The sequence below is a fragment of the Onychostruthus taczanowskii genome, unplaced genomic scaffold (assembly GCF_017590055.1).
Source record: "Onychostruthus taczanowskii isolate IOZ18803 unplaced genomic scaffold, ASM1759005v1 scaffold31, whole genome shotgun sequence".
Taxonomy (NCBI): Eukaryota; Metazoa; Chordata; class Aves; order Passeriformes; family Passeridae; genus Onychostruthus; species Onychostruthus taczanowskii.
Genome location: NW_024500461.1, coordinates 6,446,387 through 6,470,942, shown reverse-complemented (window position 1 = coordinate 6,470,942; position 24,556 = coordinate 6,446,387). Strand labels below are relative to the sequence as shown.

Below are 24,556 nucleotides of genomic sequence, written 5' to 3'. Positions count from 1 at the left end.
GTTTCCCTAAATATTCTGTTGCCACAAGATCATCTTGGCTGCATTTTACTGCAGACAGTGTTGTCCTACTCTGGGACATAGTCTGCCTATTAATTTTTTGTATTGTATTTTGTTTAGACTATCTCACTTTTGCCTTTTAACTGCTTTTTTATTGCTGGCACCCAGAGAGCATCTTTGCCTGATAAGATCCTGGTGGATCAGTTCTCTCTGGTTTATAGATTTGCTAATTTTGAGGGAAGATACGACTTTTCTTCCTGAGCCCCCGTGAAAAGCATCAAAGTTAAGCATTGAGCCCCACTGGGTAATGATAAGGGACATGCATGCAATATAATGACTCAGTCACTGGCATGACAGTTAATGGGAACTACAAATCATTGCCTTGGGAATCATTGTCTCCAGTCCTGTCAGAAAAAATCACTAAGTCAAGTTGCAGTGCAGATCTGGTACGCAGGTTCAAAGTTTTGCAAGCGGAGCTACAAAATCTCTTTTGCCAGCAGATGTCTTGCAGTGGCTCAGACCCACTCTTGATTTTTAATCCCCCTTAAGTTTGAAATTTGGTGGCTCAGAAGGATCAAGGCAGCCCTTGCCCACTCTGGGGTACATCAGTGGGCTACATCTCATCCTGCAACAGCAGCAGTACCTTTTTTTGACCAGTTGCAGGACATGCTCAAGGCAACATGTCTGGCTGGGCCTGTGTGGCAGGTGTCTGACAGCTTCATTCCCCTGTTCATCTCCAGTGTTTGTATGAGGGCCAGTGAAACAAAAGGATGGGCTACATGTAATCTTAGTGTAGCTGGGCCCTCTGGACTGGTGTATGATTTCCTGTTTCTGAGTATCTTCTCTCTAGTGTTCCCCTTTTGCAATAAAAATGTAAGTGATTTTTCAGGAATTAAAATTTAAGCAACGACAAAAGTACCATTTCAGTTTGAATGTGAAGTTTTCTCTCTCGGCTGAAGGTTAAGAAGCCAACCCAGGAAGCATATCAGAATGAACTGAACATTGAAAGCGTTGAGAGATCCTTCATTCTTTCAGCAAGGTAAATCTTTCAAATAAACAATGATTTTAAAACTGTGTTTTCAAACAGGCCACACAAGCTTTTTAGAGCTTGTTTTGCACTTAATGTAACAAACAGTTACTCTTGGCAAGAGTGATTACAGAATAGAGGGAATCAGTAAATCAGAGTGAATAAAACCGTTGTTTGGTTCCTCTTTTTCACCTTAGCTACACCTTCAGAAAGTTCCAAGTAAATGAAAATACTATCCTTGCACGGTCTTTCCTTGAGAGGATTTCAGTTTACTTCATTTTAGGCTTTGCTTTCCAATATTTTTTTTGTTCTTCTAAAATTACTGATATGCTCTATGTTACCAAATTCTCTAAGTAACAGCAAAAGGATATATGGTCACTGAGCCAGCTCTGGTCACCTTCACTGAGATGCCTTTAGCGAAGGCCTGGTTTTGTGATTGTTGTTTTTGTTGTTTTTATAGTGCTTGAGTTGAAGTTTTATGTGTTCTGACATTTGTGACAGTGCTGATACCAATGAAGAAAGACATGTTTTCTGTTTTATTTAGCAAAGCTGAGCAAGAGCAGACTGCTGCTTTTTGTGTGACCTTGTAAATACTGACATGAGAATGCACAAAGATAGCAGTATCTGTAGCTGAGGGGAAGACCAAGGTTAACATTGTCAAAGAAGCCAAAGGAAATAGCTCAATTGTCAGAGCAGTAGTTATTTATAACAACACACTTGAAATGGGTAATTTTGTATTTCTTCAACAAATTTAAAAGTTTCTTATAGGTCTTCTGCACACAGAGGAAAAACTGCATTCCACAGTTTAGGGTAGGGTTCTGCTCCAGTGTAATATGAACAGCTCTGTGCTGCTTAGGTGCCTTGGCGACTGGATGTCACACAGACACACAAAGGCATTCAGGGGATGACAGCAGGCAATGAGGATTTATCTCTGCTTGACTTGAAACAGTGTTTCACTTCTAATTCAGTTGTTCTAAAAAAATGGAAAAGAATAATTGGAACTTCTGAAAATGTTATCATCTTAACATACAAGCTACCTATTTTCCACAAAACAGGATAGACTAGTCTTTTTGATGAACTGATTAAATGGTAGATTAAAAGCAACTCCTGGGAAAGATGTGCTGGTCCATAGGGGAAAACCCCTATATATAACATGGTCATCAAATTTGGCATAGTTTGTGACATACTTTTCTCTTAACCTTGAAATTGCTGGAATTAACCTCATGTTGCCAACTGAGACTGCTACAATTTGGTTATTTTTGTTTTAGTGTTGATGTTGCATCTTTGGGAGCATTCAGCTCTGTTATTTTTATACTTGCTGGGAGCCCTGCTTGTGCAGGAGCCGTAAGTTAGACAACAGGGACAGAGAGAGGTTGCATTTGCATGGCATGAAGGAGGTGCTGGAGGCTCCAGATGTAAATGACAGTTTTCAGATTGTTTTCTGTCTGTCACCAGAATTGGGCCTGTTGTGTTGTAGGAGGGAAGCAATTGAAAAACACTGCCAGCAGCAGGTGCTTGCATATATTTTCCCCAATCAGCTATGTTTTTCCTATTGATAAATATTCTAAATGTGAAGAGAATTCACATCTTGTCAGCCCAGGCTACATCTTCCTTTGCATGATGCCTCATTCTAACAGCTTGTCAGGTCCTATATGGTAAAAAAAACCACCTTAATTTCAAAACTGTTCAAATTAGTCTTAAAGACACTGGAGACAAATTTCACTTCCATGGTTTTTTTTCAAATAATAAGCATTATGTGGAGTGTAGACCAAATAAGAGGTTCTGAAATGATCCTGGGAGCAGACAAGGAAGAGAAAAATTAAGCTGTTGAAAAATTGCTAGTAATAAAAAGAGGCCAGTTAATAACAGAAATATAGATTAATGCCTAAACAAGAGTCCATCACTTCAGGTTTAGTTTTACTGACTGCATTAGTATTGCGCTTTAGCTAGTCTGGGCTGAGGTTTCAGTTTTCCTGGGATATCTGTAGGAATGTGACTTGGTTTTCATAGTACAATGCAGTATTGTACTAGAAATCTCTTCACCAGAAAAGCAAGTTAGTGCATCTGCATGATACAGCACTGTACAGAAGTAAAGCTTTGGTCCTGGCAACAACACTCATGGCAGCCTGACGTGGTCTGGCCCCTGATAAGGCTGGTGAAGAGCTACCCCAGGCAGATGGAGCTGCATCTCTTCCTAAGGATGGTCGGGCAAGACTGGATCAGCTGGGAGAGGTGCCCTAAGGCTCTGATCCTGGAAACAAGAGGGACAGGCTTCCCCAGTGCCCCCCTGGGGCCACTGAGCTGTTTAGCTCCAGTGAGCAGCTGGATGTCTGCCCCCAGCACATGCATTTGTCAGTGGTAGCCATTGCAGGGGTTTTCTGTAATCCATTTGAGGCTTTCCACTGTGATGTAAAATCTCAAATAATTAAAAATAATAATGTTTTAAAAAGCCAGGAAACTCCTGCAATTTTAGTGAACAAAATCACTTTTGTAAGGGTGCAGCAAATAGTGGCCCTGCAGCAGGGGCAGCAGTACGGCTGGGCAGCTCTGGGGGAGGGCTGGAGTGGCAGCAGAAGAAACTGCTGGTTTTGCTGCAGCACACCATTGCATCAATTCCATTGCCAGGGGTACCACCTTTGCTCTCTCATTCTGAAGGATTGTAAACAACTCTAAAGGCTACCACTAGCAAACCTACCAAGTATGTGGTTCCTGGTGAAATATTAGGGTGTAAGCTTGTAGCTCATTGTGCAAGCCACTGCATATGGAGCAGTCCTCACATGATGAGGATGTGGTGGTGCAAAATCTCCAAAACCTGTGCCATCATTCAAGTTAATTAACTAATATGGTTACAGGAATCTGATTAAATTTAACCAGATTTTGAAAAAGCCAAAGGAGTTAATTAGAGTTCTGAATATTTTGTAGTTAATGCAGACCAGTTGTTCTTTCTGGATGAGGAAGCAAAGGTAAATAGACTGAACAAAATGTTCCAGTCAGAATGTGAGATGTTGGGACAGACATTAATGCATTGCTTTGCCCTTGCATGTATCTTATTTTCTCTCCTTTTGTTCTGATTTTGTTGCTGTGTGTGCTAGATGTTTTTTCTTTTGCTTGTGCCTCACAGGCTTCCTGTGTGTTTACTTTAGCAGATTTGTCCTCTGATTCTGTATAGCACTCAGTTTCATCCCATTCAAATCCCCCATTCAAAATACTTTCCTTAAAGGTCCAAAGATGACAAAAGCTTCCAAATTCAACTACAAAACCATTAAATAATAATTGGCATTGGACACCTTATCTGTGTAAGTCATTGCTTACCTCTTCCCTAACTTTCCTTTCTACATATTTGTGTTCAATTCCTTGGCGAAAACAAATTAATTCCTTGCACTTGATTAGTGATTCACCACCAGCTGTGGGATAGAGATGGACTAAGCTTACCTGTCTGTCTCTTTGATTTAGCTCATCCAATGGAAACTTTTTGGGGAAAAAAAATTATTATTTGAAAGTAGCATGACCTGGTAGGAGCAAATAGTTAGGAGCACAAGGCAGGAGAAGAGTCAGTGTGGTTTTACCTGACAGAAGCTTGGAGTTTCCCAGGGTTAGGTATAACAAGCTGCACTCTGAGATAGAAGGAAGTGGGGAGAAAAAAGGCTTGCTGAAATTTCAGGTGCTTTCAACATGGAAGGCCCATGCCTTTGTTCTAGGAGCATAAGTTAAACAAGTATTATTCAGGCTATTCAAGGGTCTGGGGAGGAGGGGGTAGCAATGACAGACAAGCCTTGAAAGAATCACAGGGATTTTGGATGGAGGAAAGGAAAGGAGGGAATCCACATGACAACAGACAAAGAAATCTTCTTTAGTATTAGTCAACATAAATAACACCATGCCAAAGGTTAAAAAATAATGCCAGTTGCAGCAGGAGTTGTAGACATTTTATAAACTGAAATTGCAAGAGAGTTACTCCAATGTGCAATAAAACTGGAATTCTAAACACTTTTTTCTTAGAATGTTAATAACAATAAATTGTTTTTGTGGGTTTTTACTCCAACAGTTCTGCTACAGAAAGAGATGAGTGGTTAGAAGCTATCTCCAAGTCAATTGAAGAATATACAAAAAAGAGAATCACATTTAATCCGAGCAAAAGTCTCGAAGAGGTATATCCCACCATTATTGTTGGTTTGTTCCCTTTTTGAATATAAAGTTTCCTGACAGGTGCTTAGAGAAACAAGAGGTATTCCATGACAAATAATAAAGCAGGATGGTAAATAATTGAACAGATGGTAGAACAGAATATTTCATAGTGTTATCTACTTCATAAATTTAAAATTATTTTCTTCAAAAAAAACCCATCAGTGTTCACAGTTCTCTCTGCAGCCTTGTGCACAGAAAGATGAAATGAAAAGGTTTTAAAATAAAGCAGCTGTTGATCCAAGTAGGCTGGTAAGCTTGAAAGTCATTAAATGCATCTCTGTTGTCAGGCTTGCATTATAATGGTCACTGATGAAATAGTAGATAACATTTGAGACTATGACAGTTTATCAGAGATGGCTTTCCTACACCATTAGCATTGTCTTATAGTTACTGATGAATATTAGTCTTATTTCTCCTCACTGAATGTAGTGATATTGTGCCTGTGTTCTCTCAGGCAGATGCAGAGAAACAGGAAGAAGATAGTCCTCTGGGATCCAAGGCTCCCATCTGGATCCCTGACACGAGAGCCACGATGTGCATGATCTGTACGAGTGAATTCACGCTGACATGGAGAAGGCACCACTGCAGGGCGTGCGGGAAGGTTGGGTGATTTTGAGGTTACCTTTTCAGTTGGTCATTCAGGCTTCTTGTGTGACATTCAGGTGGAGCCTTATCACCCCAACTACTCTTCTAAGTAACCCTGTACTGTGACACAATTATGTGGGTTAGAACCAACATGTTGGGGTTGGTGGTTTGGGGACTGGGGTTTGGGGTTTTTTGGCAGGTGTTATGACAGACCAGTGTTCAAACTTCAACATGCTACATGTTAGTTATTTTGCATTCTGGAGTGCTATTTATGGTTATTTTGCAATTACATAATACCCACAAATGTTAGCTGAAATGAAGTGTCTTCTAATTTTCATAAGATAAATAATGGTCTTTGATTTTAAGTTAGTACCAACCTTCTTTTATATTTACACTTACAAAAGCTATATCTAATAAACTTTATCTTTCTTCTTTTAATCCAGTGGGAATACAAAATTAGAATGCAATGCAGTTGAGACATCTGCATTGTAAAGAAATCAAGAGAGCAATAGCTTTTTAGCAATTTCAAAAATTTTGATTGAAACAGTTCAGTAACACAGTAAGCTTGTTCTATTTTTAATGGATGATTAATGTTGGCTTATTGACTCCTAATTCACTGATTTTTAAATTTAATTTTTAATTTTTATCATTTAAATTTTTACCATTTAGAGGAGGAAAGGACAGCATGTTGAGCATAAAGACAGGGGAAAAAGCCAAGATCTTAAAACATTTGCAGTGTAAAATAATGCCTGTTTGAGGTTTTTATGGGCTTAAAAGTGCTGAAGTGAATGTCTTTGGTATTTGGTGATTTACAGTGCACATCATGTACAATGATGCTTTTATCTGTTTCTATCTTGTTTCCAGATTGTCTGTCAAGCTTGTTCATCAAACAAACATGGCTTAGACTATATGAAAAACCAGCCAGCTAGAGTATGTGATCATTGCTTCAGGGAGCTACAAAAGCAAGGTAAAGAAAACCTTCACAAACTGTGTCTTGTTTTTGTGGCCTTTATACCATGGCATGCGTGTGCCTCATCTTTACTGCTGGGTTCAAGTACTTAATTCTGCTTGTGCCTGAAAAATGATAGGCACCTGAGATTCTAAGCCAAACAAGCTTCTGTGGAGCAAGTTAGGAAATGAATTTGCAATACATTGTCTCTTTCTTCCAGAAACATGTGTGCCTTTATCCTGTGGTAATGACATGTAGTTTATGTTGCTTTCATTTTGAGGTGACAAGTGATACATTGCTTTTCATTAATCACAGGGTACAAGTGTACATTAGAGTCCTACCAGTTTATCCTGACCTCCCAGGGCTTCATGTGTACTTTTACACTCTGTAACTTGTATGTCTGTAAACTTCATTTTTGCCAGCTAAGCTTCTGAGATGGCTGAAGTTCTGGGGCTCTGTAGAGACAAAGGCCCTAATCTTTTTGAAGCTGAGTCTCTTCAGGTCTGTAAACTGGTCTCAAGCCACTCTCAAACCTCAGCTCATGTGAAATTCAAGAATTTGACATATCTGTACCTCAGTTCTGAAAACAAACTCCTAACCATTGCCTACTGAACACTGGCAATACAGAATTCAAAATAAAACACCACAGCTAGAGCAGTTTTCATTGGAACATTTTCAGAGAATGTGGTGCCTAGTGGAAGGCAATGGCTGGATAATGGCAATAACATTTGCTTAGAGAGGAGATCCAGGGTCAGTGTCCTCATCCTGAGAAAACTCTAGTACATCTCCTTGAAGAAGCTTCATATCATTTTCTGCAGAAACAAGCGTAAAATCAATGGAAGCACTTCCCAATGAGGTGGGAATCCAGTCCCATCTCACAAGACATGCTGTGAACTAAGTGAAATACTCGAGTATAAAGTACGCAAATGAGATGTAGAAGACTGAAAGAGCTTTCTGGTCCCCTTCCCTCAGCAGAGGCTCCAGTGCAACTGCAGCTCTCTGGTAGCAGGAAATCTGTGGTGCCCGGTGAAATGATAAAGCTCTGGATCCCAGGGGGTGACATTGCTAATGGGGGTGCAGAAAGCAGCATGGATAATCCAGGAAATGACAGTGGGAGCCTGCGGTGATGGGAAGGCCTCTGTCTGAAGCACCTGCAGGTGTCTGCGCTGGGCACTAGAGGCTGCTGTGCTGCAGGCCATTGCAGCTGCCTGAAGCTGGGAAAAGGGCCGGGGAGCAGGTGCACTGCAGCTGGCAATCACATTGTTCTCCTGCTTTTCTCATTATCTCAGTCTCACCGAGTTCAGGGCCAACTCTAGAAGTAGACTTGATGAAACCACTCATTCCAAGTGCAGCTGTACAAAAAAGTGGTGGCTGTTCCTAGAAAAAGGAGTTTTGAAGAGGTGAAGTGTTGCATAAGTCTTCCAAGAGATATAAGTAACTGCCTGTGGCAGTGGAGAAAGATAGCACATGCTGGGAAATGGGAATGTCCAGAAGTGTGTGTGTGCTGGAAGAGGAACATCCCTCTTGAATAAGGTTGAGAAGTTAACAGGTGTAGAGGATTGAAAGATAAAGTACAGAAAACATAGAGGACAGCTGCAAAAATTTGCTGAGATTTTGAAGACTTAATTTTCACCCTCTTTATGAGCAAAGGCAGTTCAACACCCAGAAAACAGACTTTGAAAACAAACAAGACCAATTTGTTTAGTTCTAAACTTCTTGTGTTTTTTTAGTATGATTGTGATTTGGGGGATTCTAACTCATGGTGTTGATGATAACACTGAAAAGTTAATTCAGTGCTGAATTTAACATGATTAGGAGTTACTGTTGTAACCCTGTAATCTGAATAAAAATGCCATCTGTTCTTAAGAAGAAGAGTCCAAGAATTAATTGCTTGTGTTTAGTCATCTGTGACATGAAATCAATATATTAATTCTGTGCATTTTAGATAACCAGTGCACTTCTAAGAGCGGATCCCCAGTCAACCATAAATCTCCATCAAGTGCCTTGTCTACAGTATTGCAAAGTATTCCCTCTGGAAGAAAGCAGAAAAAAATTCCTGCAGCCCTCAAAGAAGTAAGCATTGGTCAAAAGTGGTATCTTCTTGGTATTATATCATCAATATTAAAGGGGGGAAAAAAAAATCCTTATTTTAACCATCTTACCTAGAATCAAGAATCAAAATGTGTCTCTGAGGTTTGGGTCTTAGTTTTAAATAGGCAGGGACATGAACAATGAAGCATTGTGTAAACTTCATAAACATCTGTGACGCTGTGATTCAGAGCTATAGTTAAAATTGTAATTTCTTTCTTTCTTCCCCATGTTTCCCCAAATTCTGATTTATCACTGTACCAACAGTCAATGACAAGACTCCTACACCAACTCAGCTCTTGGTGTATGATTAGGAAAGGTAGAGTAAGCATACTTACTGTAGGTCTTGGGAATGGGAGGAAGTGATTTTTCAGCAGGTTTGCTGATGACACCAAGCTGTGTGTTGCAGTCCACACACCGGAGGGAAGGGTTTCCAGCCAGAGGGACCTGGATAGGCATGAGAGATGGGTCTATGTGAGCTTCATGAAATTCAGCAAGTCCAAGCCAAAAGTCCTGCATGTTTGTCAGGGAAATCCCAAGCACAAATACAGACTGAGTGGAGAAGGGATTGATGCCAGTCCTGGAGAGAAAGAGCTGGGGCTGTTTGTGGGTGAAAAGATGGACATAAATCGACAATTTGCCCTTGCAGCCCAGAAAACCAGCTGTGTCCTGGGCTGCATCCAAAGCAGCGTGGCCAGCAGTGTGAGGGAGGAGATTCTGCCCCTCTGCTCTGCTCTGGTGAGACCCCACCTGCAGTATAACCATGGGGTCCCCAATGTAATAAGGACGTGGACCTGCTGGAATGGGTCCAGAGGAGGGCTACTAAGTTGAGGGAGGGCTGAAGAACCTCCCCTAATAGAACAGGCTGAGAGACTTGGGATTGTTCAGTCTGGAGAAGAGAAGGCTTCAGGGAGATTTTGGAGCAGCCTTCCAGTACCAGAAAAGGGGCCTACAAGAAAGCTGGAGAGACACTTTTTACAAGGGCATCATGTAGTGCTAGGACAAGGGGGACCCTTCATAAGCTGAAGGAGGGTGGGTTTAAATTAGGTACCAGGAAGAAATTCTTTACTATAAGGGTGGTGAGGAAATGGAACGAGTTACCCAAAAAGAGGCTGTGTGTGGACTCTCCATCCCTGGAAGTGTTCAAGACCAGACTAGATGGGGCTTTAAGCCATCTAAGCTCTAGGGGAAGGTGTCCCTTCCCATGACAGAGGAGTTGAAATGAGATCATCTTTAAGGTCTCTTCAAAGCCAAACCGCTCTGATTCCATGATTCTTCTTATATAGGAGTCTGTATTCTCCAGCTATATGTTTTCCTCAGCGTTTCAGCTCTCTCTTGTCCTGTTGTATCCAACTTAAGTTCCAGCCTTCATTTACTGGAAACCTCTCTTCCAGACCATATAGATGGTAGCAGGCAAAGTAATTTTTCTTTCATCCACCTGAGTTAGTTAGCAACATTAACCTGAAATTGGGTAAGAATTTCAGTCTCTGACAGGCAGGGCTCTGGAAATTTGTTAAAAAAAAAAAATCTGTGCTGTGAAATCTTATTAGGATTTGTTGATTCTTTTTTTTTTTTCCTTTTCAGGTTTCAGCAAATACAGAAGACTCTACAATGAGTGGCTACCTACACAGATCTAAGGGCAGTAAGAAACCATGGAAACACCTGTGGTTTGTTATAAAAAATAAGGTGCTATACACATATGCTGCCAGTGAGGTAAGAGACCACATATTAGAAGCTAAATTTCCAATGATAATACTGTGTTTGTAACAAAGTTGTTTATTCTTAAGATCTAGGAAAAAAAAAAGCTATAAAATTAGATCACCTTACACTATTTGATCTGTGATGCAGTATTTTGAAAAGGCCTAGTGTGCTCAATATCATAATACATTAATATAGCTATGTTGTTTCTGATTCCAGATCTAGCTTTGAGTACCTCTCCATTGCACACCATTGCTCAGTTGTAGGTATTTTCTGAGTCATTTGAATACATGGGAGATCTCTTTGCATGCATCACAGTACTAGTGGCAAAGGCAACATTACAAAAGTATCTTTAACTATCTTGTTCTGCAGTTCCATAAGGTATTTTGAATGCTTACAGAAGGAGTAAACTAAATCTCTTCTCCTGAAACTGTTGTCTTCAGCCTGGAGTTGTTATTTGATGTAAAAGAAATGCATCTTATGTAATGGCATTTGCTTTTTTATTTAGAATGTGTAGTCCTATTGCAAGGTGGAATAATCTCTAACATAAATATACATATATGTATATGGTACATATATATGGTATCCCAGCATGTGCTGAGGATGTATTTTATTGCATCTTAGAATGTTTTTAGAATGTTGTGTAACATATATGGATGTATGGATCTTGGGCTTCGGGTTTTTGTATTGTTTGTTATAGTTTACTACTAGCTTTCAAGAGCAAAATATTCAAAGCATCTGTTTTAAGGTATTGCTATCCCTCACTTTCTTTCAAAGTGTAAGGCCCAATCTATCCTGGCCATGTAAAAGAATTATCCTTCTTCACTCAACACCACCCCCACTCTAGTTATTTCCTGGTTTGTGCTCAGATTTGTTCCTGGGTTGTTCCTGCCAACCTTTATTTTACAACTTCTGAATTATGTCTAAAACCTGTGATGTTATTTCCACTGCAGCATTGGCAATACTAAAAATAAAACCCAACCCAGGTAGTTCTAAAAACAGCTTAAATAATTTTGTAGAAAACAATTACTTTTGCTTCAATTAGAAAATCATTTCAGAGCATTGTGTCTCTTATGGCCTTAGCAAAGGAAACTTTGGCAGAGGTAAAAAAGGAGCAAAGTCTGTGACAGTCACCTTAAATTTTCTTTTGCTTTGTTCCTCTGAGATACCAACCTTACAGAGTAGCTTCAGTTTGCAGTTCACAATCACAAAATTAACTCTTTCCTATTTTCTTAAACTGAGGAATATCCATCCTTAGTTTTCATCTTGGTGAGCCATTGCAGGAGACATTATTTAGAGAGTCTAAAGGGAAGGTGCAGTGTTGCCTTGGCCACTTAAGCTACTTACATTTGTTCCAAGTGATGGAAAGATCAATGGTAAAGAAATCACCTATTTGTGGTATGAAGACCTGAGACAGTGAAACAGATTGTTCAGTCTTACGTGACTCCTTTCCAGTATCAAGAAATGCTGCTGTCACAGGACACTTCTGTTTCACTGTAGAGGCAATTGCCAAAGTCTTCACCTGATATGTCAGTGTTTATGTAAATTTGGGGGGTGTTAGCTATGTTTTTTTCTTCTGTTCATAAGCATTGCAGGACCTTGCCTGCAATGCCTTCCACTGTTTTGGAACTTGCACAGGGTAGAAATACTGCCTTTTTTTTCCCCCAAGAATGCTGTGTATTGTATTCATTAATAAAAAGACAAGAGTATTAAAAAAAAAAAGGTAACTGAGGTAAATGAGGAAGTGTCTTTTCTATTGTGAACACTATTAGTGAACACTCAGCAACATGTTTTCCCCTATCCTGTTGATTTCCAGCAAAAGAAAGTGAGATAAGTTTATCCATTTAAAGTTTGGATTTTGACTTCAGTGCTTGGGAGCACAGGTTGCCTGCGTAGCTCCTCCTTTTAGCATACTCAATGCAGTTAAGAGCATCCCACTTCCCTTCTGAGCTTGCTGGAGAGAGCCCTGGGCTTGATGGGCCTCTGCTCTGCTGCCAGGTGGTGGCTGATCTGTTGATACAAGAAGTTCCTGCCAGGCAGAATGATGGCACCATGCAGTGAAAGCCAAGGTAGATGCTATCAGGGAAATGAAAAGAAGATCAGCGATGTCGAAGTCTGTGAGGTTTTATTTCCTGTCCTCTGACTCATGCCTGGAGAATATAAAAAGTAGCATTCTGTGCGAGTATGTTTATAACAATTTATTGTATTGTCTGCTGCAGTGGTGCGGTGTATGAAGTCTAAATGCATGCCTTAATATGTCTTACAAGCTCTAATTTTGTATTTTTTCCTTTTTTTCCCTATGACATAGGATGTGGCAGCATTAGAGAGCCAGCCTTTGCTTGGATTCACCGTCAGTGAAGTAAAAGGTGAAAACTCAGAGTCTAGAGTGTTCCATTTACTGCACAAAAACACTTTATTTTACATATTCAAGGCAGATGATCCCCATTCAGCTCAAAAGTAAGAAACTGTTTGAATTCATTTCTATTACATATTTCTAGAAAATTCAGAAGTAGTGAATGTTACTATTCACACATTAAGCATATGTATAAAAGATCCATGTTATATCATAAGTAAATGAAAGTTTTAAATTACTTAAACACAAGGTTCTGGTTTCATTAGGGCTTCTGAAATGAAGGAAGCAGACTCTCTTCTGCAAAAGACTGAGTGTAGAATGAGAAAGTCAAAGGTAGAATAACAAATCTTTCTTTTTCCTCGCCCATTCCTCTCACCCTGGTCTACTCAAGGGAAAATTGAATGTTACCTTTGGATAAATCCAGAAGATGTTTTTAAGAATTAACTGATATGCTCCTTTTTTAATTTCACCTGTTCATATTAGTTAATCAATATATGGCAGTGAAAAATAAAGCAACACTAAACTTGGGGGCCAAGGTTTGAAGTGTGTGAGCTGATCCCCATGAGCACCTAGGCATGCACTCTGACCAAGAGCTTGCATTCAAAGAGCGTTCACACAAGCTGTTTCATTTCAAGTCCTGTGTGAACTTGGAGTCATACTTATCAAGCTATGTATTATGTCAGTTTCATCTAAAATAACCTGGAAGCTTGATCATTAATCAGTAGGAAACATTCATCACATGATTCATAAAGTAAACTAGGAATGAGCACAGAAGGAATACATGTAAGCTATCTTTCTTACACGCCTCTCTTATCTGACTGGTTTCACTGCAGTTTCCCCAAAGGAATTTTACATTATTAAATAGATTTGATGCATTTACAAGTCCTTTATTAGTACTTAAACATTCAAATTGATGCAGGTTTAATTTTCTGCAAATAGGAACATTCTAAAAACAAAGAAAGTATCCAATATAAAGAAAATTTTCTACAGCTGAGAACGTGTCTAATGACACTTCTCTACAAAAGAAAATCTGGAAGTCTTTATTTGATTTTTGGGAGTATTTTGTGCAGATGTGCATAAATGTTTCTTTGTTATTTAAGATACTATCTTGTTGTTTCCCCTGTGTCCTCATTTGTACTATATAAAACAAACTAAAAAACCCCCAGGCAGTCAGTAGGTTTATTTTTCTACTCATACAATGGCTTTTCTCATCAGAAGAAAGCTTGAAATTTGACATAGTGTATTTTATTGAGGTTAGGAATAACATTAAGTACTTTGAATTTCAAGCTTTTTCCAAGTATTTAATATCCTTAGGAGATTTATGCTGAACCTTCAGAATAAATGCTGCTTTTACAGCATTAAAAGGAGAAACAAAAACATGCTGTTGGCCTGTTTGCATCAGTGGACACTATTTTCTGCTGACAGGACCAAAGAAATACCTGATCTATTTGTCTAAGTGCAGTAATAAATTTTAACAGATGGTTACTTTTCAATGTGGTTTTAAATTCCAGTTCTATGTTCAATGCTTCAGCTGTTTATGATTTTTATTTGTATTCTACTTTAGTTGGTTTTAATATATACACGGCAGTAGAAAATACTAAAAATATTACTAAAAAGTAAGGTATATGTTAGAGCTGTGTGTGCAGACATGTGTGAGCACTAATACATGATTAATATGTTCACGCCAAAAGCTTGAATTCAAAGAACATGCACACAGTTACAAAATTAAATGCTCAGGGCAAGGAAGAGCCAGCATCTGTGACTAATGTTTAGATACCCTGTGAATACCAAGACAGTTTGAATTTCCATGATAAAGATAATTACAGTCTTTGTTTCGTTCAGTTCTTCCAAGATTTCCACGCAGGAAAAAAAATGCTCATTATGTGGGCCTCTTACCTTTACACACACACAGTTCAGCCCTTGCTCAGAAAACAGAATTATTTGTTCTGTAGCATTGGAGTGCTTCAGGAACATTAATTTTTGCATTCTTGAGAAGCTGAGGATGTTTATTACCCTCCTAACCAAGTAGGAAAAGAAACCACGGCTATAAGGAGTAAAAGTATCTGAATATTAACTTGGAATTTCCAGTCTGAGAAACCTTGGATCAGCTGTTAGGGACTTCCCCCTGTGCCCTCTATGGCTTTCCCTGCCTTTCCACGTGCCATGTGACGTCCTTCCTCAGCCCCACCAGTCCTGGGCTTTTACCTGCTGCAGAAGCAGAGAGCGTGGGTGGGTTATGCAGATGGCTGCCTCAGGTACAGCCTTGTCCTGATGTCTCCCAGATCATGTTTGCAGTGAAAAAGAGAAGGGAGTATTGGGGATTTTTAAAGGTATGCAGAACCTTGGCATAGCCTGCTTTTTGAGCATTTGATTTCCCAGCTTCACCGTTTCTTCGTGCATGTAACTTCAGTATGGGAGAGATAAGAAAAAAGCTTCTGTGGGATGGCCTGGACCAGGCAGCTTTGTGTGTTTGGACTCATTGGATAGGTTTTGGTATTTGCACTCACAGACCAACTGGATGTATGATGTTCCTTCTTGTGTGAACCTGCAGCTAGTGACGGCACTGAGATTTATTCTTTTATCAGCTACTTCCTAACAGTTTTTAATTTTCTAACAGGTGGATAGAAGCTTTTCAAGAAGGCACTGTATTATAGCAGTGTCAGCATTGTGTCTGCAAGTTTAAAGGAAAATATCTAAGGATGGTGATAAAACAGACTACAGCAACTGTTCAAAGAAACAGAATCCTGCCATCGCAACCTATACAAAATTGTATATTTGTCAGGATTAGAAGTTGTTGCATTTTTAGTGTAAAATAATATTTTTCTAAAGAATTGTATGTATTTCTGTGTTGATACAAAATGTGTTATTTATTAAATTCCAGTGTTTACTTAAATGGGCAGAATTATTTGTGCATTGAAGTCCAAAGTGTCCTCAGAATGGCAGATTGTTGGTCAACAGATTCATGAACTTTGTGCTTTATAAAAAAAACCCACAAACCAGACTTGTTGCAGTTGTACATTTCCTTGTGATTTGTGTATAGGTTCTTGAGTTGCTGATGTTCACTTTGCAATTTAGCAAGAACAGATTGGTATACGAATTTCACAGATTTGGGATCTCTGTTGACTAAGTAAGCTCCTTTATGAGAAGTTGCCTGATATTGATGCTCCTTTCCTTGAATGGCAGTTGAAATCTTGCATACCAGTACATTAAAACAGTACAACAAATTCTGTGTCACAAAAACAAAGTATGGTTCAATTATTAAAAAACAGAAAAGGGAAAAATATTTTAAAAAACAGTTTGCAATTACAGGGATAAGGCACTAGAGCTGTTACAGCACTACAGATGCCAAAGAGACTAAATGAGTTATTTTCCAGCAATTGCAAGATGAATTGTCTTTTTATGTTTCCAGTAATAATTCAAACAGAGTAAAAATACATTTTTGATAATCAAAGCTATGTTACTTGTTTCAAAACTTCATGTCAAATGAGTTCTGTACAAAGTATGAAACACTGTATTGTATAAACTATTGTTCAAAGAACAGTAAACAAATATGTGCACCCTTCTCTGAAAATTTTAAAACTATTTTATATTTAAATATTATGTTTAAACTGGAATTGCCATACCAAGACAACAGAGCTTTTTTAGTGCAGAAGGCATTGAAAATGCATACCATTCTTTGAAATACCTTTTGTTTACAATATGATTTGTTCTGTTTGACACTTTAAAATATAATTCAGCTTTAGGTGTTTGGGTTTTGGGATTTTTTTTCTTCAAGAACATCATTGGTATACCTCATTAGGAAATACTTACTGATGATTCTGGTGCATTTATTCTATTTAACTTCTAAAAAATGTTAACACTGTAATAGCATAAATGTAACTAGAACTATGAAACCCACATGAAAGGAAGCCATTTTTTTTGTCAAATGCAAAGCATATGTAGTCAGTTAATTTTACTGTATGAAACACTTGTTGTAGTCCCCTGAATCAAGCTAGTTGTGGTGACAAAAATGAGAGCAATTAACTTTTAATTTATTGTTTGAATTCCACGTTAGTATCTATTCTGTGGCCTCACAGCAGAAAGAGAAGAGATGGTAGAATAGTTAATATTCATCACAAAAAGGCCAAGAATGAAAATGCAAACCAAAATTCTGTTATTCCCTCAATATACCTCAAGGTCAGGTCCAAGATACTAACCGAGCTCTGAAGCTTAATTTCCAAGAGCTTCTCTAAAGTTAGTAGAGGGCTTGGAAGTTGAATTTTTAATATTAACTATACAAGAAATTTCATTGACTTCCAGCATTTCAGTAGAGTACCTTATGAATCAGAGGCTTAAGGCTGCAGATCTGACATCCCTCAGGAATGCTAGAGAGTTGAGCAGATAGTGTTGGAAATGCAGTAGGAGTCTGATCAAAGCTTTTATTCTCTTTTATTGTAATACAAATATGCTAAACGAATACTTTTCTCTTGTTACATTCAAAGGGGTTTTACTTAATTTTCAAAACAACTGCTGACTGAAGCTAAGTAAATTATTACCATGCCTCTTCAGGGTGATTTCTGACATGATTTTTACTGTATCCAAAACAAAACTCGTATCAATATAACATAGATGTGATGTGTCTCTTCCAGTTTATAGTATCAAAGGGAAGAACTTATTCATATTTTCATAGGGACTGCACACCAAAGAAGGTGGCAAGTCATGAAGCAGCAAATGAATCAGAAATTCGGCTAGGAGCAAGCTGGTTTAATTTCAATTTATGCTTTGATATTTTCCCTGCTGCAAAACAGAGCAATAAAAGTCAAAAACACACTGAGTAAGGTGCCCAAGTTCTGCTTCATGTGGTGTCAAACTACCTCTAGAGAATTTGGTGCAGAGGGAGAAAATAAAGTGTCATGTGGAAATCAGAGGACTTCTTCCAGAAGTGGTTGATCAAAAAATTTGTGACAAAAATTGGAACAGAGCCTTATAAAAAGTAGTATACATATTGCAGTCACATTCTGTGTGAAGTAAATTGTCTTTGTAAACGTGTTTGAATGTTTCTTTTCCTCGCTCCTGCATTAGTGCTTTGTGTCATATGAAGAACCCACAACACAAGCATTTTCATAACATTTTCTGATGGTTGCTTTTCAAACTTGCTCTATTTCTCCAGTTCACCTCCCAATTTGATTGATTACCATCAAAAGTAAAATATTCAAGTCTTGATTTGGCTAAACACTAAAACAAGATCAGAAGTTTTTAGACACTTGCTACCTCTTCTTATAAAAATCTATAGTTTGCAATCAACTTAAGATTGGTTGGTAGAATATGAAACAAACATTAGCATTGAATATTAGTTCTAACATTTTTATTCATAGATAAATTAAAGCTTCTAGGATCTTGAATTCTCTTTAACTTAAAACTCTGTGCCCAAAGGACTTAAAACAATCTAAGCAGCTGTGGAACAGACTTTACTAAATATTTTGTGCATGGAAACTCCATTACTCAACTATGTTTATTACATCATAACGTAAAGAGATGTCTGGAAAGACACATTCAGTGCATTTGTTTGCTGTAACTGCTGTCCCCTATTTACCATCCAAATAGGATTTTATTTGGAGCAGTCCTAAATCATACTGTCTAAATGGAAGAATAGAATTTTTATTTTGTAATTGAAAACAGTTTAAAGTTGTATATATTCCTGTGGATATTCATCATTTTTGTATAAATAAATTCACATTATTTGAGTCTGTGTCTTTTAATATTTTCAGGTTTTATGTATTATGTAATTTGTGTGTTCAATGATTTTTCAAACAGCAGAATTTGTTGCCATTACCTGCACATCAGTCTTACTTTAAAAATCGTTCCAAAGAATTAAAGGGGTTAAGTCTATGTGAAGGTCAGATGTAGGGTGTTACATTAATAAATCCTTTTGCAAAATGTAGTTCTGCTGTGTCAGTCAGAGTATGCCTGAATCACAGCTTCTGATGGCCTTGGGTCCTGCACATGGGTCAGAACAACCCCAGCAGGCCTGGGGCAGGCAGAGAGTCTGGAAAAGGACCTGGGGGGGCTGGTCAACGCTGCTGAATATAAGCCAGCGGTGCCAAGAAGGCCAACAGCATCCTGGCCTGGATCAGCAGTGCTGTGGCCAGCAGGACCAGGGCACTGATTGTCCCCATGTACTCGGCACTAGTGAGGCCATGCTTCAAATGCCATGTGCAGTTCTGGGCCCCTCACTGCAAGAAAGACTCCGAGGTGCTGGAGCACGTCCAGAGAAGGGCAAGGGAACTGGGGAAGGGCGGCTGAGGGAGCTGAGGGTGTTCAGTCTGGAGAAAAGGAGGCTCAGGGAGACCTTACTGATCTCTTCAAGCACCTGAAAGGAGGCTGTAGCCATGTGCTCAGCTTCTTCTCTCAAATAAAAAGGAACAAGAGGAAATGGCTCCAAGTTGCAACAGGGGAGGTTTCCATTAGATACTAGGAAAAACTCTTCATCCGAAGGTTGCCAAGTGCTGGCACAGACTGCCCTGGGAAGCAGAGGACTCACCATCCCTGGGGGTATTTAAAAGATGTGCATATGTGGCACTTTGGGACATGGTTTAAGTGGTGGACTTAGCAGTTGCTGGGCTAAAAGTTTGGCTCAGTGATTATCTTAGAGGTCTTTTCCAACCTAAATGATTCTTTAAGTATTTTAGCAGGGCATGTAAGGGAGAGATTTTTCTGTCAGGTTAGTTATGCTGCTTCCTTATATATGTTTGAAAGCAGTTTTTTGAAAACTTGAAGTAACAGCAGAAAAGGTTTTGCTTCTCTGTGTGTTGTTGATAGGGATATATCTGTTGCAATCCTGGCTGACACAGCTACAGAGGCATGCCTTTGTATAAAGATCAAGTACGAATTGGGTCACTTGCTAAAAAAAAAACCAAAGTATGTTTTACAGGTTATAGTGACATTTCTGCTGTACTGAGGATATCAGAATACTTGGCTTAAATAAGATTTGGTGCAAATTACTTGGCATTTGTTAAATTAAACTGTGCTAAGCCTCATCATTTAGAAACTAGATGTGCAGCTCAAGCGAGTTTGGGAAGTGACAAGTACTATAAATTGAGAGTGCTGCAACATTTGACACTTAAAGGAATTGCTTAGCAAGTTAATTTTTCTGACTTAAAAAATTCTTCACTGAGTTCATTTGCATTTGGTGTTTGGGAATGTCTTTGATCAAAAAGCAAAATACTATGCTTGCAAATACTGACTGAACTAGTGATCTCGAGCTAGGATTGAGAGACACAAGTGCAGCTGTGGGAGTGGGAGTGGAAAGAAAAGAGTAAAGGAATTTACAAGATAAGAGTGTGCATAATTTTATTAATGTTAACACATAAATATACTTGTATTCTTTGTGGGTTTTTTCCTGCCTCTGCTGCTCAGATGTTGATGTTTATGTCATTTGATTCAGTAGAAATTGCATTAAATGGTCTAAATGATTTTCAGATCATGAAATTGCACATACAGCCCTGGTGACCTAAATCATCTTGAAGTTGCTGCTGATCTCTGACCACAGCTTGACCATCTTCACTGAGCAGGTAAAAGAGGAAGAAGGGAAAGGCTGTATTTTAAGTACAAAACTCTAACTTAAAATCAAGGTAATTAAAAATAATTAGCATAATTAAGTAGCTAACACAACTTTGGTCCAAACAGATGTTGAGCCAGAGCAGCAGCTGTGGCACTGCCCCAGCAAGAACAGGCACTCACTGGCAGCCAGGCCATTGCCTTCCCAAGAGCTGTCCAGGGCACTGCTGACATTTAAGGATGGAACTTGCTTCTGCCATGCAGGCAAAGCGCAGCTCTTTCAGACTCAGCTGGCTGAGCTGCTACAGTGACTGCAGGGCACTGTGTGTGCCTCCATCATGCTGCACGTTTCAAACCCAACCTGCCAGTCTTGCCTGTGGTTCTGCCTCAGCCAGGAGAGCCCACCAAGCTCCCCAAAGCCCAGAGCTGTGCTGTGCACCTGTGATGTTCAGCACTGCTTGGTCCCATTTCTCTGAGGGAACTGCACTGGGGGTTTGGAGACTTGTGCTGTCCACTCGATGGGCAGAACACAACAACTATGTTCAGTTTTGGACCCCTCACTCTAAAAAGGAGCATCCAGAGACGGTCAGTAAGGGTCTTGAAAACATGCTTGAGGAGGAAGGCTTGAGGGAGCTGGGTTTGTTTAGTCTCAGAGAGAGGAGGCTGAGGGGGCCCCCATGGCTCTCTCACAACTACCTGTAACAAGGGCAGAGTGAGGTGAGGGTCTGGTTTCTTCTACCGTGCCTGTAGTGAGAGAACCAAAGAAGTGGCTTTAAGCAGTCCCAGCAGAGATTTCCAGATTAAAAAAAAAAATTCTGTTTTTCGTTAGGGTGATCGGGCACTGGAATAGGCTGCCCAGGGACGTCGGAGTCACCATGCCTGGAGGTGTTTTAAGAGGCGCCTGGATCTGGCGGTGGGTGGTGTTAGGGTGGCAGCAGTGCTGCCTGGACTGGGCGATCGCAAAGCTCTGTTCCAACCGCGATGACCGCGTGCTCCCACGGCGCTGCCCGCACGCCTGCGGGCCCCGCCGGACGCAGCACCCTGGACTGGCCGGCTCCGGTCCCGTTAGCGGCCGCTGCCCACGGCCCCGCCCTCACCGCCGCGCGCCCGGGCGCAGGCGCAGAGCCCGCGGCGGGGCGGGGTCGAGCGGCGGCGGAGGCGGGGTCGCGAACTCTGACCCCCGGGAGCCGGAGCCGCACCGCAGCCAAAGAGACCCGCCGGACCGGCCACCGGGCCCGCCAGGTAAGAGAGAGATCCCCGGCAGGCGAGAGACGCCCTCCGCAGCGGGCGCGGCCCGGCGGCGGGAGCACGGGCAGCGGGGGCGGCCGCGCTGTAACGCTGCGGGCCCGCGCGGCTCCCGGCCGCCACCGCTGCGGAACGTGCAGCGGAGCGCGCCCGCCCCGCCCCGGGGCCCGGCGCGGCCCCGGGCGGCCCCGCGCCCCCCGACCTTTCACCTACAGGAACCGCTTGCGTGTCCCGCCGCCCCGCATCCGGGCGGCGCCGCCCGCCGCTTCCCGCGGGAGCCGGGCAGAGGACCGCGGGGGGAGGCGGCGGCGGGCGATGGGCGATGCCCCTCATGCTGGGCCCCGGCCCCGCGCAGCCATTTTGTGCGGAGCGCCGCGGCGGGGGCGGGCACGGCGCTGGCTCCGCGAACCGGCGGGCAGGGGAGATGCGAGGGCTGGGGCCGGGGTGGCGGGGAGGCTGGGGACGGAGGGACCCCGGCGTTGCTCTACAGCTTGGCCTCGACGCATCTCCCGAGTCCTGCGCCTTAGCATTCCCGGGCGGTGACCCTGAGCTTTCCCGAACCCCCCAGGCACTCTCTGCCTGCCGGCGGCATCATCCCGCCGGTTCGCTGCTCTTGTGTATTCCTGGAGGCTCTCTGGGTTTATTTGGGTTAAGGTGGTATGTCCTGAGCAACACCCGCTATTGTTTTCATTGGGTCAGATGACCCTGTCTCTGTTCCTTCCTATCGCTGTAGAGTATTTCTTCTAAGCTGCGGACTTTGTGGAGTCTTTATTTTTTCTTTGTTGCCGTGTATTGCTTTAAGTGTAAGAAGCACGGCCGCATTCCCCAGGATGCGCTTACATTTGCAGGTTGTGGAGGGAATAGAGGAGATGCCATGTGTTGTGCAGGTGAATTTACACAACAGAAGAGGGAAAAAAAGTCTTGATAGTGGTTTCACTGAAACATGAGTGTGTGGACATGATTATTGAAAAACCAAGTTAGGCATTCATTCTTATGCGAAATCTCTGATTTGAAGCTACTGGTGTCAGCAGAATGGACTTGGGAAAGTGGTGTAGCAGGAAGAGCTGCATCCACACTTGTCGTGGAAAAATAAGATGGAGAAAAAATTCAGGTAGTTTTCTGTAGGACAGCTTCCTCGTTTTGGAATCAGCATTATATAAGTAGAAATAGAAGTATCTGATCAGTGGGAAAGCATCACAATTTCTGTGCCAGTTCAAACCGTGTTCATCTGGTAACTCTTTATAACTTTGTATGGCTTCTTCTGTAAGTTAATGTTCTGAAAATAATTCTGTGAATATTTTCCCCACCCCCTTTAGTCCATGATTGGCAGCTGTGGCATGAGAGCATTTAGCCCATGGCTGCTCCTTGCTGTACAACTTTACTCAGGGCCACTTGTTTGAGTCAAGTCTTAAGGTCTGTGAAATGTTTGCCTGCTTCTCTCTGTAGCTCTTTCTCCAGAGATACTGCTGAAGCTCTCTTATCGCAGGACTAAGTATTTCCATGTGATGGTGGTCAGCTGTGTGTGTGCACGTGTGTGATAACGCAAGGAAGGTAACTGAGGTCACCCGGAGGGGTGTGCAGTCCTCAGCTGCTTCTGTGCTTCCTCTGCGTGCTCTGAATGGTCGGGCACCACTTGCTAAGTCTGCTGCATTCTGCAACAAATCAAGATGCTTATTACAGAAAGAAGCTCACAGTAGATAAATTAGCTAGCTTTAACTCTTCTCCTCAATTGTTATGAATATTTCTGGTTTTCTTACTGGTTGTATTTTCTTGTGAAATGTACTCTTGAAGAGAACAAATTTCATGGGAGTAGTGATATCTTTAAGAATAGTTATATCCCAGGCTAGATTCTGGGATAGGAGGGACTTTTTGTTTGGGGTTTTCATGGTTCTGGTGCTTTTTTAAAGCCTGCCTTAATTTTTCAGTTTAAGGTTCTTTACCTGTGAAGAGAAAACCCTAAGCAACATGTGTAACTCTGAAGCTGACATTGTTTTGGGGGAAAAGGGGTTGAACTGGATGACCTCCAGAAGTACCTTTCAACTTTAATTATTTCATAATTATAATGTTATTAAAGGTTAGGGGGAGCAGACAGGTGTGCAGAGAACCAAAACCAAACAAAACCCCACTGACATTGTAGCGTGCAGTTATATAGCTCACCTGTGAAATTCAGCTACAGAATGCTTATAGCTAATGTGGTAGTCCAGTGAAAAGTGACTTTGATCCATAATGTGAAATGTCATATTTACAATAGTAAGATTAGTTTGTTCCCTATGCTTACAATCAATTTTTGCTTTAATTTATTGTGTGCTTATTATATTATGTAATTAAAGTTTGTGCAGTCAGTGCATTTGCTGGAGTTTCCTTGGAGTGAAGAAAAGCAGTCTCCCTGAGGAAAGTAATTTGTGTCTAATGTTTGGGTCAAAAAAACCTGAAAAAAGCAGTACCTCAAGCTTAAATAGGGAGTTTAACTGTATCTAAGGACTAGAGTGGTGTCACATCTCAACTTGTCCATGTTTGTTCTGCTGCTGGACAAAGTGTGGCTCTCAGCTGGCAGCTGCTGCAGCTGGTTCAGGGCGTGTGTGTGTCTGTCCTGCTTCAGCAGCCATCCTGGCTTAAGCACCTTTGCTAACCTGAGTTATTTTGGCTGATGGAGATCAGGGAGCCTGTGGTGGGTTTAGCATCCCCTGTGAAGCATCAGTAATCTGCTGGGGAGGGTTACACACAGGCTCTGGCTGGCACGGCTCTCTGCTTCTTGTCACACGCAGGCTGCAGTGTGCGACCAGCTGTGACCATCGGGGAAACTAACCTGTACCTGCGTTACTTTCTGGCAAACTTTTTACTACTTTTTTTTTTTTTTTCTTCCTCAGTGGTGTTTCAAGGTGCTTTTGGCACT

At 41.1% G+C, this 24,556-nt stretch overlaps 2 protein-coding genes across 7 annotated transcripts in view; both read left to right on the top strand.

The window, feature by feature from the left end:
* FGD6 (FYVE, RhoGEF and PH domain containing 6) overlaps positions 1–18,605 on the top strand; it is a 72,109-nt gene extending 53,504 nt beyond the window's left edge. Inside the window, exons 14-21 of one of the 2 annotated variants that reach the window (XM_041409805.1) lie at positions 957–1,036; positions 5,070–5,172; positions 5,664–5,810; positions 6,659–6,761; positions 8,689–8,816; positions 10,416–10,544; positions 12,838–12,895; positions 15,500–18,605. In XM_041409805.1, the coding sequence (XP_041265739.1) occupies positions 957–1,036; positions 5,070–5,172; positions 5,664–5,810; positions 6,659–6,761; positions 8,689–8,816; positions 10,416–10,544; positions 12,838–12,895; positions 15,500–15,507 (756 nt within the window). In that variant the 3' untranslated portion in view covers positions 15,508–18,605. Of the gene's footprint in view, positions 1–956; positions 1,037–5,069; positions 5,173–5,663; positions 5,811–6,658; positions 6,762–8,688; positions 8,817–10,415; positions 10,545–12,837; positions 12,987–15,499 lie in introns of both variants that reach the window. The other variant, XM_041409804.1, reaches the window with a different exon arrangement.
* Positions 18,606–21,557: 2,952 nt separating this feature from the next.
* NR2C1 (nuclear receptor subfamily 2 group C member 1) overlaps positions 21,558–24,556 on the top strand; it is a 47,865-nt gene continuing 44,866 nt past the window's right edge. For 3 of the 5 annotated variants that reach the window (XM_041409802.1, XM_041409803.1, XM_041409795.1), the window contains exon 1: positions 21,568–21,660. The gene's annotated coding sequence lies outside the window, so the exon portion shown is untranslated. Of the gene's footprint in view, positions 21,661–22,533; positions 22,551–24,556 lie in introns of those variants that run through there. The other 2 variants (XM_041409801.1, XM_041409796.1) reach the window with 2 other exon arrangements.